The 20302-nt window shown below is 39.1% G+C and overlaps 1 protein-coding gene across 3 annotated transcripts in view; it reads left to right on the top strand.

Moving 5' to 3' along the window:
• LOC147162006 (NAD(P) transhydrogenase, mitochondrial-like) overlaps positions 1-20302 on the top strand; it is a 68410-nt gene that overhangs the window by 29529 nt on the left and 18579 nt on the right. For 2 of the 3 annotated variants that reach the window (XM_086096807.1, XM_086096806.1), the window contains 11 exons: positions 1206-1410; positions 5462-5691; positions 5854-6071; positions 6758-6845; positions 7134-7222; positions 7304-7491; positions 8846-8979; positions 9061-9252; positions 12585-12738; positions 13502-13663; positions 16351-16461. In XM_086096807.1, coding sequence (XP_085952933.1) covers positions 1257-1410; positions 5462-5691; positions 5854-6071; positions 6758-6845; positions 7134-7222; positions 7304-7491; positions 8846-8979; positions 9061-9252; positions 12585-12738; positions 13502-13663; positions 16351-16461 — 1720 coding nt within the window. In that variant the 5' untranslated portion in view covers positions 1206-1256. The remainder of the gene's footprint in view (positions 1-1205; positions 1411-5461; positions 5692-5853; positions 6072-6757; positions 6846-7133; positions 7223-7303; positions 7492-8845; positions 8980-9060; positions 9253-12584; positions 12739-13501; positions 13664-16350; positions 16462-20302) is intronic. The other variant, XM_086096808.1, reaches the window with a different exon arrangement.

Here is a 20302-nt window from a genome sequence, read left to right as displayed (position 1 = left end):
ACTGATGATAAACATACAAAATGGCTGGATGGATGAAGTCATCTTTTTTTTCTTTCCAGAATTTAAAACAATTCAAAGTTGTTGCTTTTTTTAGTGACATGCTTCTTTTTTTTCTTTCTTTTTTTTGTAAGCCCTTTTGGCAGGGCGAACTTGTTTTACACAGATGAGCCACTGGTCACCCTACCTAATGTTACTGTTGGGTAGGGATAGACTGATTATCGGCGCTGATATTCAGCATTTTGACGAATCATATTGCTGATAATAGATCAATTTTAATTAAAAAAAAGTGTTAACTTCAGGGAACTAATTTAAACTTCAATTTATTTTTTATGTTCAGAGATGATGCTGACCCTGGGAACTCTCTGCACCTTCTGTTTTTGTTTGAAATTTAAACTAAGATAAGTAAAAAATTTAATCCTTGAATATTTTATTTACTGCAGAAAACAATTGTTTAAGATTTTATTTAACTTTTGAAAACATGCTACTGCCCCTGGAAGATCCTAGAACTTTTAGTTAGATTTGTATTGACTAAGATTTTTTTTTTTAACACTCCAATATTTTATGAACCCTAATAGTTGTTCAATAAACCATAATCTTTAAAATTCCCCCCAAAATTTAGAGCTCGATTTTGTATTTTTTTTTTTTAATTTTGATGCCAATATTTTCCCTTTTAGTGAAAATAAACATCGGCTCCAAATATGGATTATCGGCATCCTTGACTACTAATAATTGATATCGGCCCTGAAAATAACACGTCAGTCTACCTGTACTGTTGGGCCTATTATGAGGACACATTTTACAACCATACTAATTGGAGGAGTCGAGCTGAGTGTTGCTTCATTTTCCCCACTGGCAAAAAAAATAAAAAAATAAGTTATTGCAAACTGTGGAGCACATGAAAACACACACAATACAAAGATGACATGAATTGTATTTACCCTCGTGGGTCATCACCAAGCGGGCGTGTTTGTGGCACATGCAGGGGACACATTGACAAAATCAACACCACTCAACACTGCATCAACAAAATTACTGTAAAAAAAAAAAAAATACAGTAAAATGTTCCAGGAACTAATGCTGCTGGCTTAATCAGCATTGCGCCATCTCTAGTAGAGGCTGAAGTGAAAATCACTTCTTTTTTTTTCTCCCGAAAACCTTCTTTAATATCTTCTCGTTTACCCACAATGCTTTTCTTTCTCCCCCAGAAGGAGTGCTGTTTGCCCTGCTGAGCTCCTGCGGCTGTGTGTGCGTGCGCCATGGCCAGCCTTCTACGCGTGATTGCGGCTGGCTGCTCGGCCCCCGTCCTCAGTGGGGCGTCCTGTTTAAAACTACAGAGTGCCCCGACTATCAAAAGAACCTGCGTACGATTTTTCAGGACCCATCACGCCCTCGGAAGATGCGCCAGTCCAGGTAGTGTCGCACGCCACAAAGTATTGAATTTAGAGATAGACCGATACGCTTTTTTCAGGGCCAATACCGATACCGAATATCGGTAGACAAGGAGGCCGATAACCAATGTTTGAAGCCAATTATTCATTTGCAGAAAAAAAAAAAGAAAACAATTTCAACAATTTTGTCAAAATTTCAAAAAATTTGTAATAAAAACTTGCGGGCTAACTGTCAACGCACACGCTAACTCCCAAATAGCCGCTAATTCGCGAGCTAACCGTTAGCCAGCACATTACTCCCAAATAGCTGTTAATTCGTGATCTAGCGGCTAGCTCAAGGGCTAACTTAGCCCGCACGCTAACTCCCAAATAGCCATTAATTTGTTAGCTCGCAGGCTAATCATTAGCCTGCACGCTAACTCCCAAATAACCATTAATTTGTTAGCTCGCAGGCTAATCATTAGCCTGCACGCTAACTCCCAAATAGACGCTGAATCGCGAGCTAACGCATTGTCAACTAGCAGGGGCAACTTTATTTAATACAAATGGTAGAAATTTTAAGTCACCTTTTTAACTGCCCGGTGGCCCGTCTGCATTCGATTTTCTTTTGCATGTGAGCGTCTAGAGAAGAGCCGAGCTTTTGCTGCTTATTGGCTGTTAGCACTGCACGAGCAACCAACGAGCAACCAATCAGATGGTGCTGTGGGCGGGCCAATGCTGCATGGAGACAACAGCCACCGACTCAGCGTAGACGAAGGAGAAAAGCTCTGATTGGTTCTGATTATGCCTTTGTTGCAATGTAGGGTAACTGGCTTTAATTAATCTTTTATTTCCCTTTCCAAGGGCAGTTTCATGACAGTTTGGTGGTTAGTTTGTAGGGTTACAGATTTACAGATTGCAACAAAACCTTGTGGATGCGTTCATTTATACGATCAGGAAGATCATGGTAAATATTGTTGTGCGTCCAGGATTACCAACAGTGTTAATTTTGACAATAATTTTTAATTGAGTTTTAGTTACAGCCTTTTGACAAATTAATTCAAGTTTTAGTCATAATCTAGTCATCTGATTGTATTTTAGTTTAATTTAATTTTAGTAGACTAAATTTAGGTTAACATGTAACACAACGGTGTTTTTATTAAACTTTGTTTCAATGAAACATTTTGAACGGACAATAAATAAATAAAAATTAGTTTTCACCTAAATAAAAAAAAAAGTGTATAATTGTCTGAGAATAATTGTACAGCTGCACAATGAATAGAAACATGTTTGAACATTAAGTCAAGTTTCTCAGTGGTTCTTTGCTCCCACCCGCATTTCATTCCTTCTTCTGATTGGATTTTGTGAATTTTCATCACTGTTTTGTTTTTGTTTTAATCAGTGACAAAATTGTCAGTCAATTTATGTATCATCATCGTCTCATTGAATGGCTTCTATTTTAGTTTGCGTTTCATTTTCGTCCGAATTTTTTTTCCGTGAAGAACATTTTTCTGCGACGAAATCATCACTGATGATTACCAATAAAGTTTTCAACACTGTTGGCAGGATTTTTCGTAATGGTTAGTGGGGAAGGAATATTTTGTTTAAAAAATAAAAAAAAATCAACAGATCAGGAGTGGGTTTGAATTAAATATATATATATTTTTTTACTTCTATCAAAGAGATTGTTTCCGATGCAAATCTTAAAGGAATATAAATTATTTACAAAGATGAAGAGATAATGTATTATTTGCATGATCCTCAATGTTTTGGGTGAAAAATCATGAAGCCTATAATACAGGTGGGCTTTAGATGCTTGTCATACAAATTCATTGTTCACAGATTTTCGCTGTTCGCGGCAGAGTTTGGCCCCTAATTCTGGTGAATAGTGGTGGTTAATAATGCTAATGGAAATACTCAATAGGTTTACCTAAGATAGCAGACTTAACTAAATATAGGGGGAAAAGTTTCAAATTTTCTGCCATCTAATATAAAAAGTTACTTTTCAATACTTTTTAAAGGCTGTTAGGAGCTAAGGAGAAATCCGAATCTTCTTTTTTTAATGCTTTATTGAACAACGTGCACTATCAACAATATACATCGCAAAAGTCACATTGACTCATTCACTGCCATTGATGGCTAGAGATGTCAAAAATTCATTTGAACAATTTTTATTAGTTTAACATTTTCCCACTTTTGTTAACAAGAGAATGAAAACCTAGATTTTTTTTATTGTACATTTAGAACAGATATAAAAATTTAGTGAAGTCATGCATTTAATTACGATAAGAAAATGTAATCGCCTGACGCCTCTAATTTTTTATAATCATTTTTTTTTTAATTTATATCTGTTCTAAATGTACAATAAAAAATTCTAGGTTTTCATACTTTTGTTAACAAAAGTGGGACGAATGTTAAATAAAAATAGTTCAAATTAATTTTTGACGTCTATAGCCGTCAATGGCAGCGAATGAGTTATTAAAGTAGTGTAAGTTCAAACCAACAACAATATTAATAAGTATACAACAATTAGGCATCTTGAAATGAACAACATACTTTTGCAAAGGTACAAGGCACACTGAGCACATCAAGAATTATATATATTTTTTTAAATAAATAAAATTAAAACGTACATCCCTATTTCTACAGAGGTCAACAAAGACACCAAACTCAGTATATGCACTCAGCAAAGCTTTTGCACTTTTCATTTTCATCAGTTTCAAAGAGTTGACGTGATTGTCTGTGAGATCTTTCAAAAAGAGGCAGAAAAAAGGGGCTTCGTCTTTCTTCCTTTGGAGCTGTGGATGAAATATTTAGCCAATAATAGTAAGTTGTTCAGCGCCATTTCACATACATCATGATCTTCGAGAATAAGACCAAACACTATTTCGACTTTAGCAAGATGAACAGAAAGAACAATCTTTGTTGAGTCTTGAAAGTCTTTCCGAAATGTTGTCGTATGCATGCAATCAAAGAAGAGATATGAGCAGTTACTTTCAATGTCTTGTTCAGAAAACAAATCTTCCATTCTCGGTAGCTTTGTTTACAGGTAAAACATCTTACATGAAAAGCTAGTCACCGTTTTTGTTTGTTTCTACTATTGCTGTAGTAGAGGACAGATCAGCATTGCAGGAGGAAGGACGGCTTGTGTTTATGTGCAGATATGGAGATCGCGGGGAAAGTGACGCAGTGGAATTTTCCATAGGGGCCAGCACAGCGTCATTGCTGCTTAAAACGAACGAAGGATTTTGTTGTTTTTCCAAATATTTTTAACTTCTCCTGTGACAATCTAATGTCCCTTAAGGGATGAATACATCTGTCTGCCTGTCTTCCCCTTTTCTTACCGTACTTTGGTTCAGTAGATTTGTGTCTTTTAAATGTATGATATAGTCAGAATTCAGCTTTAATTTGATTCAAATATAGAAATACTGTGCAAATATGCTTACGTTGATTGATATGATTCTCGCACAGGTTATGAGCTATTGACTTGTGTTGCAACCCACAAATGTGATTGTGCACAAAAGGGGTGGGAATCTTTGAATGTCTGACGATTCGATTCCGTTTTTTTTTAGTGTGCAATTCGATTCAGAATCGATTTTTGATTCAAAATGATTTGATTGACAATGATCTTTGCTTCAATCTATAGATGTGCTAGGAATTGTAATGATCTACTCCAGTCTGACCCGCTAATGCTAATTAGCGCGCTACCGCGGCACTTTTATCACTCCAAAGAACACTGCAAAAAAACTACTTTTATTGGAATAACTTTATCGGGACTTTTTCCTTCTACACTCTAATGTGGCTACAACTTAACAGTGCATTAGACCGCGTGGAACCACACTGCCCCTAAGTGGTCAAATCGGGTACAACATGGACAGCACTCCAAATAAAGGCACACACAGACAAAGGCAAGACAGTATAAAATAATTTAAATAAAATCGAATTTGAATCGTACTAAATGAGAATCGATTTTTTGGGCACACCCTTAGTGCACAATTTGATTACTAATCTGCATTAAAAAATAGAGTTAATGGCTGCAGTCATTGAAAAACTGTTGTTGAACTCATTTGCGCCGTTATCGTCTGCCTCTTCAGGAATTCCATACAAGCAGCTCACAGTTGGCGTCCCGAAAGAAATTTTCCAAAATGAGCGGCGTGTGGCGCTGTCCCCTGCTGGTGTGCAGGCGCTTATCAAACAGGGCTTCAATGTTGTCGTGGAGACTGGCGCGGGAGAGTTTTCAAAGTTCCAGGATGAGCAGTATGCCCAAGCTGGAGCTTCAATTAAAGACCTGAAAGATGTATTTGCATCGGATGTGTTGGTCAAGGTAAGCCCCGCATGTTAAAAACAACAACAACTTCATTTCAAGTCAGTCACTCGACATTCACACCAAAATGTCCATTGAAAAGCACTCTGGAGTTTAAAATATCCAAATGACAATTAACAGAAAAAAAGTGCTCACCCCTCCTTCCAAATATTCTACTTCCAGGTCCGCGCTCCTGTTTTCAACTCCGACTTGGGCATACATGAGGTGGAGCTGATGAAGAATGCGGCCACTTTAATCAGCTTCATCTACCCGGCTCAGAACCCCGAGCTGATGGACATGCTCTCTCAGAAGAAAGCCACCGTGCTGGCTATGGACCAGGTGCCCCGAGTCACTATCGCCCAGGGTTACGACGCCCTCAGTTCCATGGCGAACATTGCAGGGTGGGTGCATGATACCTTCAACAGCAGTTGGTTACATACAGTTGGTCTTCGATTGGCGTCGGTTCCTTAAAGGGATACTTGTCTCAGTGAGCCATTTTCAACAGTAATAATTGTCTAAATGTGAAAACTTTGTCATTTTTCACAATCAATTAACACATTTAAATAACTCATTTTGCCACTTGCCGTCGACTGAAGATGACATCATCTGTGCTCCGCAAACAAGTAATGACCAATCATGGCTCAGTTTGCTGACCAAACCCAGAAAACAGGTGAGCCGTGATTGGTCGTTACCTATTAGCATCATCTTCAGTCGACAGCAAGTGGAAAATTTTGTTATTGAAGGGATACTTGACTCAGCCGTAAAAAGTTCATCCAGAATTATTTTTGATACATTTTTCATGTGCAATTAATACCGTTAAAGATGACATCACCCGTGCCGAGCAATTAGGTAACGACCAATCATGGCTCACCTGTTTTCTCGTTTGGGTCAGCAAACTGAGCCATGATTGGTCGTTACCTGTTTCCTGAGCACATGCTCTAGGTATTAATTGTACATGAAAAATAATGACATTATCAATTTAATTCTGGACAAAATATGAACTTTTTGCTGCTGAAAATGGCTCAATTAGTCAAGTATCCCTTTTTTAATAAACAAATGAAATGCATTTGATTTCCCTTTTCTTCAGGTACAAGGCTGTCGTGCTGGCTGCGAACAGCTTTGGGCGCTTTTTCACAGGACAAATCACTGCAGCTGGGAAGGTGCCACCCGCCAAGGTGTGTGTAGTATATAAGTTTCGTTATTGTCATTTTTTTATTCCCTTTTTTTGGTTTAACCAGGAAAAAGACCAGTTGAAACTGTAGGAGTGAGCGAGTGTATTTCTGAATTCACCCACATTTATGGGATGATGGGGATTTTGGGTGTGTGCCTGAGCTTTGAAATAAAACTGCACCCAAAAAAAAAAAAAAAAGATTTGAACTCCGCAGTAATTTGTTCGTTTTTTTCTTCTTTATGATGACATTTCTGACTGTGATTTATACTCTGGATATCTTGCACGCAATTAGGTGCTTATCATTGGAGGCGGAGTGGCCGGACTAGCAGCCGCTGGCAGCGCCAGAGCCATGGGAGCCATAGTTCGAGGCTTTGACACCAGGTTTGTTTCTGTCTCAAATATCTATATACAAAAAAAATAATAAACAAGCTTATGATTGCCTGTCTTCATTTTCTCTCACAGGGCTGATGCTTTGGACCAGTTCAAATCTTTGGGTGCCGAGCCGCTAGAGGTGAACTTCAAAGAGTCTGGAGAGGGCCAAGGAGGCTACGCAAAAGTGATGTCAAAAGAGTTCATTGAGGCCGAAATGAAGCTGTTTGCCAAACAGTGTCAGGAGGTGGACATTGTCATCAGCACCGCGCTCATTCCCGGTATGTATAGAAAATGTCTTGGACAGTATACCGTGTCTCAAGGGTCTTTTCTGGGAATCTTTCTTTTTAGGGCCCGACCAATATGCATTTTTTGAGGCCGATACCGATTTTTGGCAGAAAAAAATACAGATTATCGATTAATCTGCCAATTATTTAAAATATATATTTAATGCATAAAATTACCGCCCTCCTCCCCAATTCCTTTTCAATGAGTATCAACCATAACAATTAAAACAATAAGAAAGTGAAATAAAAATAGAATAAACTAAAATAAAGCAACTGACAAAACGGAACAAAAACTGACTGTTCCTGTGCATTTTGGCCTCTTGGGGGCAGTGTGGTGCCGTGCATCCATGGTGTACAGAGGAAAGTTACGATTGAATTCTATTAAAATAACTCGTTTTTACACATTGGGAATAATTTGTGTCTTTGCTTTTGTGTTATCTTACCTGTGGGTATGTGTGTGAATATTCGTTATTTGAAAGAAAAACACTCCCAAAGTCGATGCTAACTTTCCTGTTTGCATTTGAATGGGATCCTCCCTTCGCTTTTAGCATTAGCGCTAGGCTAGCGATGTTTTAATAATGAAGCATGTTTTGTATTTCAAATAAATATACAGTGAATGTAATTCTTAATGTCGTGTGTTTAGTTTTACAGTTAACTCAAACTGGGTTGTCATTAAAACAGCTTGAAGGACACTTGGGGGACAACAGAAAAAACAATAATAATGTTTTAAGGGAAAAATAATCGACCATTTGGCCCAATTGGCCGATTATTTGGGCCAATGTTTGAAGGCCAATTATCGACCGATTATAATCGGCGGCCGATTAATCAGTCGGGCCCTACTTCTTTTAACTCATTCCAACCCAAAAATTTATGTCCTTCACTCCCGAAAACCCATTTCTACGTATTTATACATAAAAAAACATGTTTTTTATGCTAGAGCATGCAGAAAGAAGGCTTTGATACAGTTTCTGACATGGAGAGGTTGCTTAAAGCAATGGTTAAAAAACACACACACACACACAAAAACGTCCAGCAGGTGGCAGCAGAGTATAAGAGATCAACCAGGGCCATGTTGCAACAAGCTGTTTTCCCCACAATTTGAAATAGATTTGTGAATAACAATAAAACTTAGCTCTATCTAATGTTAATTGCTGCAAAACCGACTCTAATCGTTCTTTTGGTAGGTTCCAGTAAAACAACCGGGAGCGAAGGGGGTTGCTTCAGTGCAAATGGCTGCGAGTGAATGAGTTAAAGAAATGTTCAAAAAACAAAATGAACCGCAGAGCATATTTTATAACCTCACTTCATACTGACTCATGATGCGAGCACAAATGTTTTCATGTGTCAGGTAAGCGAGCCCCCATCCTTATCACCAAGCCAATGATCGAGAGCATGAAGGACGGATCGGTGGTGGTGGACCTGGCTGCTGAGGCCGGAGGCAACATTGAGACCACAGTGCCCGGGGAGCTATCTGTATACAATGTGCGTGCACCTGAGAGTCGCTCCGTCATTACAAATGAGCTGTAAAATGTCTCTAAAGTGCGGTTGCTCTCGTTTTCGTAGGGTGTAACCCATATTGGGTACACGGACCTGCCCAGCCGCTTGCCCACGCAGTCTAGCACGTTGTACTCTAACAACATCACAAAGCTGGTGCGGGCCATCAGTCCGAACAATGACAACTTTTACCTTGATGTGAAGGACGTGTTTGATTTTGGGACCATGGACCACGTTGTCAGGGGCTCTGTTGTCATGCAGGTATGATGTGAATATGCATGCATGAGTTTGACACGTGTGATTTAGAGCCATTTTTAACTATGCACTGACTAAAAAAATATATATATACTTTTGAGGCTGGAACAGATTAATTGTATTTTCATTCATTTATGAACATTTCATGTGCCTTTTCAGGTTACAGGCTCACACAACCAATTAAGTTGTAAATGGATTTTTCACTTAATCACTAAATTACTCAGAACATTTTAGTTATTTATTGCAAATGATGGATTTTTGTTATCAGACAGAATAATTGAATGCTGTTCCACTAAATTGCAGAAGGAGCAAACAACCTGAATCCACCCATTGTAACTAAAAAAAAACAACAGAATGTATTTTGATTTCAACAAGGCCCTGAGTAAATGATCTTTTTTTAATTATTATTTTTGGGGAGATGAGCTTTTTGCAAGGGAAAATACGTGGCTTCAGTAAAAATTTGGAAGCTGATTAGAACAAGGAATACACCCTTTGCTTTCCTCGCATGGTCACTAGGTGTCACCCTCACAACATGTAACAGTTATTGATTCCCACACAGCTTACTCTCAAATAACTACAATTGTTTATCATTTGTGTGTCTTTATCTGATTATATGATTAGATTATTTTTTATTTAGATGCTATCTAGAGCTAGTGTCTAGGCCGCATCTAGTATTCCTCAAAAGAAGGTTCATGTAATATATATATAAAAAAAAAAAGAAAAGAATACAACTACACAAATCCAATCTTGTCGATCTTTTTTTAATAACAGTTCAGAACATTAGTGGTGATCAAGACTGGTGACCCGGTCCTCTCTCTTTTCCCTGGTACTTAACACACACCTCAGAATGTCTAGTTTGGTAATGGCGTCTGATTTTTGAGCACCGCAGCTTTTTTCTTCTGTGCTCAACACACACAAAAAACATTCTGTCTCATTTTGTTTTGTTTTTTTGTTCAAATTGCCAGTTATCATCGCCAACCTTTCTTCTCTTCTCTTAAAAAGCACATTACTGGGACTGGGTGACAGGATATCTTTTCCTTCCATTTGGTGTCACTTCAGAGTTATATTTTGTTTTGCTGCAGCTGTCATGAGCCTGAGTCCGTAAGCGATTCAAAAAAACACCCACAGCAAAAAAGGTGGGGGTTAGCATTCAACTTTGAAGTCAAGCAGGGGACCACAAAATATCATCCCGCGGGCCGCAATTTTGTCACCACTGCTCTAAATTGTCCATAGGTGTGAATGGTAGTTTGTTTAAATGTGCCCTGTGATTGGCTGGTGACCAGTCCAGAGTGTAACCTACAACACTAATGATGACAAACCCTATAGAAAATGGATGGATGAATAAAAACATATTATAGATAAGTGATTATCTTTATTTTGGAACCTGGGGGGAAAATACCCACTAGAGATATTATAGCATTTATACCCAATTTTTTAAGCTTTGTACTGACCCATTAAGAAGACCCATGGTCAGGGTTCTGGTGGCCATCAGGAAATTTGGGAGATTCCGAACGGCTGGTCCATCCCAGGCTTGTCGGCAGCCATGCCCATTGGGTGTGCATGCGCAACTAAGTCATAAATTGACTTCAATTAGTGCTGTGAACGAATCGGTGGTTACTCGAATTGGATGCAAATGTCAAATCTTAATTTTTGAATGCGAGTACGAATGAATCATAGCATATTGGCGCATGTGCTAGTGTTACAGGAATTTTTGAATGGCAAGCATGTGCCGTATGGTATGTACGAATGTAGGAGTTGCGCAGCGTTGTGTTGAAGCGTGTTCTTCGAGAGCATCACCTGGAAGTTGTTTGTGTGTGTTTGAGAATATTTAGCCAGCAAATGAGCATTTAATTACACAATCAGTCAATAGCCTAAAGCACATCTAAACTTGGACGCTGGACCCGAGAGACAAACTCTCCCAGGTTAGCTTTGCGCTAGTTAGCTGGTACGACAAAACACAAATTATATTTAAAGTTACGCTAAAAGGATCCCTGGAGTCAAAGTAAGTTATTTTAAACTAAAAAGGGGAACTGCGGACCGGAGAGACAAACCCTCCCAGGTTAGCTTTGCGCTAGCTAGCTGGTACGACAAAACACAGATGATATTTAAAGCTACGCTAAAAGAATCCCGGATGTCAAAGTAAGTTATTTTAAACTAAAAAGGAGAACTGCAGACCGGAGAGACAAACCCTCCCAGGTTAGCTTTGCGCTAGTTAGCTGGTACGACAAAACACAGATGATATTTAAAGCTACGCTAAAAGGGTCCCGGATGTCAAAGTAAGTTATTTTAAACTAAAAAGGAGAACTGCGGACCAGAGTGACAAACCCTCCCAGGTTAGCTTTGCGCTAGTTAGCTGGTACGACATAACACAGATGATATTTAAAGCTACGCTAAAAGGGTCCCGGATGTCAAAGTAAGTTATTTTAAACTAAAAAGGAGAACTGCGGACCAGAGTGACAAACCCTCCCAGGTTAGCTTTGCGCTAGTTAGCTGGTACGACATAACACAGATGATATTCAAAGCTACGCTAAAAGGGTCCCGGATGTCAAAGTAAGTTATTTGAAGCTAAAAAGGAGAACTTCGGATGACGTGTTTTTGGCAAATGTACAATTAATAATCCATTTGAGTTGGGACTCACTGCTTGAATAGTAAATGCATACTGAACGCGGATTTTGTTTTTGGGTGTGAATCAGAACTCTAACTTCAACAAAAGTTAGTATTGTAAAAAGTAAGATAATAAGGACTGTATTTTTAGCTTAATACTGTTTCTCTGACAATGTCATTGAGTTATTATCCTTGTCCAGGTAGAAAAGCAGCACTCGTATTGGATAACAATAGAATGTGTTCCTAATGTTGTGGCCAGGGAGTGTAAGTTACCGGCCTTGAACTGATGCATGACCTTTGCTTCATTACCAGTCATGGCAGATATGATGCATATCTTATATTTTGTCCAACCACACCTTGTCATCCATCCTCATCATATTGTTGGGAAGCTTTTTGTGCTTTAATCAGTTTTGGGCCCGGGTCTATTCATTTATTTCCAGTAAACAAATGAGCTGGAGTAGACTATTTTATCTGTATTTATTTACTGAACAATGATGCATTCAAAACAGATATTACTTATTGTACCATGTGTACCATTAGTTTGCCTGCCTACTTTGATGTTTTTCGTCTAATGTTACATAGATTTAAGGTCATTCGGCCTTCAGAGGAAAGTAAATAAATGAATGTCTTTTAGCAATAATTACGCTCATTCCTACCCCAACTTTGTTTTTTGTTTTTTTGTTTTCCTCTTTCTGTTTTGTTGTGCCACACCTTGCGTTTCTTTGTATTTTCAGAATGGAAATATCCTCTTCCCGGCACCTCCGCCCAACAACATGCCCACCGCCGCTCCGCCGAAGCCCAAGTCTGTCAAGGAGCTGGCGGCTGAGAAGTCTTCCCAAATCTCTCCCTTCAGGGCAACGCTCACTTCTGCCGGCGCGTACACCGGAGGTCAGTATACTGGATGTGTCATTCAAGTGTGAGGGAAGTCCACGGGCTCCCCTCTGGACTTAATTTTGCTTTAATTGTCCTCATTGGACTCATGGGTCAGCTTTAGGGAGGTCAGGGTCTGCTACGAGGTGGAGGTTAATCATCGGCTCTTTTAGGTTAGCGCTGGAATGTGCACGGGAGGTGCCAAGTGTCACAGCCAGATTAAAGTGAGCGCTCGCACACTTACACCCAAAAAATGGGCACCCTCTTAGTGTCAGGAAATGCGCAGTATAAAAGCGGTGTCGCGCCGAGTGTTTGTTTGAAGTGACACCGCTGCCACGGCTCCCCGCAGTGACACACAGGCCACTGTGCAAGTGCTCCACATGCACTTAATTTCAGATCACACACTGTTTACTGCCACCGTCGTTAGGCGCTCCTCGCCAGTTGCTGCTTACACGCTCATTAGAGTGGTCGTGTAATTGAGTCATTTAGAATAATAAACTTCCGTGCCGTTGGGGGCGGGGGGCATCTGAGAGTTTCTCACATGCCAACAGGAAATGAGAAAAACATGCTTTTGCCAACGTGGGAAATCTACTCAAGCCGCTAGTTAACATTAGTGGGATAGGGCTATGACAGTTCAACTGTTTAAGGTTAAAATGGATCTAAAATCATTTACAATCAATTGATCTTTTTTTATGACAAGTATTTGATATATTTTAATATGTTTGAATGTATCATTGTTGATTTGATCATTTCATTTGAAATGTTCCCTCCTTCGTTTCAGGCTTCACCACACTGTTGGGTTTGGGTCTGGTGGCTCCCAACGCCGCCTTCACGCAGATAGTCACCACCTTCGGCTTGGCAGGCATCGTGGGATACCACACCGTGTGGGGCGTCACCCCCGCGCTCCACTCGCCGCTCATGTCCGTGACCAACGCCATCTCAGGTTAGTCGTGTGCAGGATCGGTTATTTTTTTGCACGCTTTGATGCGCTGCCTCAATTCATGATTCTTATTTTCATTCATTAAACTATGATCTGACTTGTACTTGTACAGTCTTAGATGTTATTTTGTATGAACGTTCCTCTTTTTTTGTTTCCAAAATATGCTAAATGGAGATGTCAAAATGTGCATGTTATTTTTGAGTTAAATTTTGCGCTTAATAAACAAATCATTTACTATATCTTTCACCACCGTCCAACATGAAACACTAATGCTACCTGGTGGCAGAAAAAAAAACCTCAATAGGAATGGATCGTTTTACATTCGTTTCAACTTGTATAGTATATCTTTTTAACTTCAATTAACTTTATGAATGAATATAAAATTACTGTATCAATGTATGATTAATTTGCGATCAATCCCGAACTATAGAAATCAGGCAATTAATTACGATTAAAAACTTCAGACTGGCAGCAAACAAATTTTGGGGTGATGTTGCTGGTGTTGCTTTGAATATCCACTATGCACTTCCGAGCATCCATGTGCAATTTCTAGTCGTCTAAAAGACACAAAAAAAAGTCCATCTCTACTCCTTCAGTCCAAATAAAACCTTAAAAGATTGTCTTCCTGTTGTTGACTGCTGCTGAACACAACGGGGTCCAAAGGTCGGGGAGGTAAGTGCACGTGTGTGTTCTTGCCGCTTTGATCACCCCGGCGACCCACGCTGAGGTAGGAAGTAACACACCAGCGGTGATCTTTGGGGGTCAGGGTGGTCTCTTGCTCATTTAGTCGCGCGCGCACGCACGCCTCTCGCCCAGACATCAGAGTGAGGCCGCGGAGCCTCGGTGGGAATGAACGCGGACACTTCTCACGTCCTTTAAAACTTTTATTGGCCACAAGGCCTGTGCGGCTTTTATGTCTACATCTTTTGCTCGTCTTATGTGCCCCTCAGGGACTTTTCTCTCCTTTGCTTCTTTTTGAAATTAACCTTATTATGCACAAACATTTCAATAGTAAAAAGTTGAGATTTGCGTACCCTAAAGTAGAATGGTTTGTAAATTATAATTTTTTTGTTATCAATGATTGGATTTTCAGACAGATTTTAATGGAAAAATAACTGCCAGTGCCAGCTATAAAAATCCATGTAACTGCATCACGTCAACTACAACATAACTTTGTTATTTGGAGTCAACAGCTGAAGGAATGATGCATCGTATTCAGTTAATTTCAAATTTTTTTTCAACTCTCTGCTTTTGCCCTGCCTGCCTCAGTCCACCTTCCTTTTGTTAGAGTTTGGCATGGCGCTGAGTCACTGACCGCCTGCAGTTACAGGAAGAATATGTTGTTCCAGGCATCATGAATACACACACGCAGACGCGCAATAACTTACAGACGTCAGGGAATGAAATTGCAATTTTGAGCTGGTTGAGATATTTTTCTGTGAACAAAGTTGGTCATACACTTTTCCACCTTTTAATATGAAACCTTTAATCTGATTACGGTAATTAAATTTACTATATCATACCGTATCATTATCAGGTGTGCACATAAAAATTTCGGTGCGGTTCTCAAATGAACACCAGAGGTTGTTGTTCAGTGCTTTTTTTTGTTTCTTGTCTCCCCGACCTTATGGATGAACTTAGACTTACAGCACATCTGGGCAAGATTGGCAACATCATCTGATATAACTGAAGTGACAACAAGTGGATGGAAAAGATATCCTGTCACCCAGTCCCAGTCATGCATTTTTCAAGACCTGCCATAAAGAGAGAGGTTGACGATGGAAACCGCCAAGTTCAAGAAAAACAGGAGATATAATTTTTTGCATGTCTTGAATGCATAGAGAAGTTACGGCGCTCAAGAAATCAAACGTCATTCAAATGTCCAAATATTATTGAGCCCGTGAAAGTAGACGTAGTAGATGGTAGGGCTGGGCAATATGGCCAAAAAATACAATCTTTTTTTTTTCTTCCCTGTCATTCAGGACGATTACGATTTTAATCTAATAAACCCAACAAATATTTATTTAAAGGTTTTGTTCATTCAAAAATAATTCCTGTGAAAAATGTTCAGACAACAATAATGTATACGGATTCTAAATCAGTTTTAACATAAACTTAACATTCATAGTTTGTGCTTAAATGCCACAATTAAGTAGTTGGTAGCTATTGTAAACCACCCAGCCAGCATTCTGCCACTTTTGCAAAATTACATCTTATAAGAACATTTGGATGTAACGGAACATAAAAACACCATTTTAATTGAATTTTTAAAATGACGATTAATCAAATTAATTCGATTTATTTCCCAGCCCTACTAGATGGTTGTAATTTTTATACAGTTAAATGCCTTATTTTTATGAATCTGTATATAGCAGTTTAACTAAGGAAGTGTCAAAATAAAACTGAAATTATGGGCCTGAATTTTGGAGCACAGTACCAGATTGTTGTGTATTGCATCTTAGTGCATGTAATTCATTAATGGACTGATGTTATCGAGGCTTCCCGTTTCAAACGTAATCTGCAAAGTATTCGCAATTAAAGAATGGAAATATCAATTGTCTATACTGTATGTGTGCTGATCATGACTGGTATTTTGTTGTTGTTGTTTTTAAATATTCCACCCAAATTTAAAATGTCATGTCTTATTAAAGAATAACAGGCCTAATCATCCAAATATCTGCCCCGTTCAGGTCTTACGGCCGTGGGTGGTCTGGCTCTCATGGGAGGCGGCTACACGCCATCAAGCACTGCAGAGACACTGGCTGTGCTCGCCGCCTTCATCTCCTCAGTCAACATAGCCGGTGAGTCCCTTCTTGTCACACACGCACGCAAACTCGCGATCATACTATCATCCCTTTTGCATACCCACCTGCTCTGACCAGGCTCCAGTGGCTCTGGTGTGGACACACACATACACAGTCAAACACACTTTTTCAGGCAACTGTGGACATGGTCAGGACACAGCATTGCGGCAAGGCACAGGCAAACATTGACCGGCTGTGATTGACGTGGATTCCCGGCGAGATGTTTAAATGGTCAAAGCATTCGCCACGGTTGTCACGGTGCGGATGAGAAGCCTAGTCCGCCGTAGTAAAGCGGGGCGCATGCCACTGAACCTGACAGTACGTATTAGGGCATAACACAACTTGGAAGCGGTCCATAGTGGAATATGAAGCAACTCTTCTAAAGCTAAGCCATGTGTTTATTTACCTACAATCCCCTGCTGTGGCATACCTGCTTTGGGTGATTAATGTTGGATGTGTGCGTGTCAGTGAGTAATGGATAATGAGCTGTTTTGATGCAATAAATGAGTTAGTTCAGGGGTCTGTAACATCTTTTGTGGCTACCTGTGGATCTACTTTTTATTTTTATTTTACTTAAAATATTTTTGGAGGTGTGGATAAAATACTGTATTCTTTAAATTAATTCATAATTATAAATAAAAATCAATAAACATTCAAAAAATGTCCAAATGAGTCCACATTTTGAAGTAAAAGTCAGTAAAAGAGGAGAAAGTTATATTAAAAAAAAAACTTTAAAACAAGCTAACTAAAAATGTCCAAAAAGGAAGAGCAAAAGCAAAACATTTGCATAAAATGTTCATGCAAATTGATAGCAAAAAAAGGAAGAAAAAGAGAGAGGGGGAGATAGGGAGGGAGGGAGGAAGTTAAGGTTGGGGAGAGCGAGAGAGGGAGGGGGAGGGAGAGAGGGAGGGAGGGAGGTAAGGTTGAGAGAGAGAGAGAGAAGGGGGGAGTGAGGTCCATAACATTGCAAAATGTCAGACATTTGAAAGAAATGCAGAAATCTAAGTCTAAAAATTAAGTATGAAAAATTACAAGGAATAAAAATCCATTGACAAAGACGTAAGGTTGAAGAAAATGAATGTCAAAGTAATGGATGCTACATATTTTTCTGTTCCTTGGCCCCTCAATACATTAGACAAACACTAACGCACTGCTTCGTACATCACAATGTTCAAATGTTTTGCGTTTCAAGACTGATTTTTTGTGATTTATTTGGCCTAAAATGGCTCTTTTGACAGTAAAGGTTGCTGACCCCTGGCTTAGTTGTTGACAGAAAACCAATCAAGCATTTATTGAGCGGTAGTACACGTGCCTCGCCGCACTGATAGTTCTCTGAAAAGTTCTCCAAAGCTGCCCGGCATCTGTGTTTTATCTGTAGAAAGCCTTGACAGAAGATGACAAATGTGAGGAAACTCATCAGAAAGTGACCGTGGGGAGGAAGCACACTGGCATGCGTGGTAAACTGCTGCCTGAAATGCAGAGTGCCTTTCCTTCGTTTGTTGTGAGACAACATAGCGAGACTTGATATGGGGTTGGAAAAAATGGCCAACATCTCCAAATATAATGTCATTTAATCATATTGTGGTTTATGACGGAGGGTAATTTATGCTATTTGTCACAAGTTTTTGGAATGGAAATACATGCGGTCTCACGCTACTTACTAGTTGCAGGCGTGCCATCGTAAACAGGATTTACTGATCAGAACCATACCATGGCAAAGCAAATCAAACTGCAAGGCATGGAGCAGTAGAAATGTGGCTTTATTTACTTGCTTTGTAACCCCCCCGCATTATTCTTGTTTGGGGAGTGTAGGAGATTTCCAAAATCTGACCGCAGATTTTTGACCTCTCAGGCTTTGTGCTTGACTTGAACCAGTTTCATGTGTTAAATACTCCAACCAGTACCTTTTTTGCTCCCCTTTACCCTTCATTTTTCCAATGTCTGAGAATTCACATCTCAAAGTGGTTTACCTCATAAACCACAAACCTCAGGGGGCGGCAAACCTTAATTCCTTGGAAAGGGATGAAGCTACGATTGAAGAGGAACCCTGTCTGAATTTGTGACGGAGCTTCTTGTTCCCACAGGCGTGTAATGTGGGCAACACTGACAACATGTGGTCATTAGCTATCACTCGTGATTTATGATGAGATCAGTCTCATTGGTTAACAAATAAAAGTAAATTGTAAAAACATAGCAAAGCTTTTTACAGGTGTCAATGTTTCCAGTGTATTTGGTATTTAGAATCGCAAATCAACCTGTAAAATACTGCACTAGGACAGTATTGAAATGACTGCAGCAAACCCGCTAGCCTCTGATTCACCTTTACAATGCCAGACTAGTATGAGTTTAGCATCCAATTTAATGCCCCACCCCTTTTCTTTTTTCTTTTTGTTACAGCAACACATCTGCTGCCACATGTATACTTTTTTTCCTTGAAATGTTTACACTGACATAACATGGGCTCGTTCCATTCCTGGTGTAAGTTATTGGGCTGACAGTCAATAGTTTTAAAACACAAAAATTAGTTTTTAAGATAATCAGGTGTCTGCAATATTCGCCCTTCAACTCAATGCCACATTGTCTTTGCTTTCTTGCCATCACGTGGTTTCCTCCAATTTCAAAGTGGGGTAGATAAAAGCTGATTTTCTGTACTTCTGGCTGTTCTATAAGTATGTGCAGCACTTTTTGTATCTGCTTGTGGAAAGTGCTTTATACTTACATACTAGGGGTGTGTCTAAAAAATCGATTCTCATAAGAATCGTGATTTTCATTTAGTGCGATTCGGAATCGATTTTAAATGTCCCAAAATCGATTTTATTTAAATTATTTTATACTGTCTTGCCTTTGTCTGTGTGTGCCTTTATTTGGAGCGCTGTTCATGTTGTACCCGATTTGGCCACTTAGGGGCAGTGCGGTTCCATGCGGTCTAATACACAGTTAAGTTGTAGCCACGTCAGAGAGTAGAAGGAAAAAGTCACGATCAAGTGATTCCAATAAAAGTTGTTTTTTTGCAGCGTGGAGCCGTTCTTTTGAGTGATAAAAGTGCGTCGAGTAGAGCGCTAATTAGCATTAGCGAGTCAGACTGTAGTAGATCATTACAATTCCTTACACATCTATAGATGGAAACAAAAATCATTGTCAATCAAATCATTTTGAAGCAAAAATCTTTCTTAATCGAAAATCGATTCTGAATTGAATCGCAGACCCAAAAATCAAAATCGAATCGTGAGACATTCAAAGATTCCCACCCCTATTACATACTCATCACTTCATCACACCAGTCGCTCCTCTTTTCATGTACAATTGGCTATCATTCAATTTAACAAGTTTTCCCTGAGTATATTGCTTGGCTGAACTCGCGTAAGGAATGGGAATCCTAAATATAAGGGGTGTTAGAAAAAATCGATTTGGCAATATATCGCGATATTACAGCGCGCAATTCTCGAATCGATTCGATATGCGGCCGAATCGATTTTTAAACATATTTAAAAAATAAAAAATAATAATAATAATAATAAATAAATAAAAAAGAAGGGAATATTCAACAAAACGTCTTACTTAGGGTTAGGTTTCACACATTAAGCATGGAAGAATGTTATATTAATGGAACTTTAAGCCTTAATATTTGATTTCAGTGCTGTTCAAACATGAAACAGACTGCAACCTGTTTTGTAAATGCAGTGGCTCAGTTATAAGCCTGAATTTTCAGATAAATAAATACATTTTCATACAAATCTTACAGTGTACAAGTTTACTAATTAGTATTTTCTAAATTTGAGGGGGGAAAAAATCGCAATAATCAATTTATAGATTTGTATCGGGATTAATCGGTATCGAA

The sequence above is a fragment of the Leptonotus elevatus genome, chromosome 15 (genome assembly GCF_054856555.1).
Source record: "Leptonotus elevatus isolate MCC_2025b chromosome 15, RoL_Lele_1.0, whole genome shotgun sequence".
Classification (NCBI taxonomy): Eukaryota; Metazoa; Chordata; class Actinopteri; order Syngnathiformes; family Syngnathidae; genus Leptonotus; species Leptonotus elevatus.
Note: the sequence above shows the minus strand (reverse complement) of the source record. Positions and strands in the feature narration are given on the sequence as shown.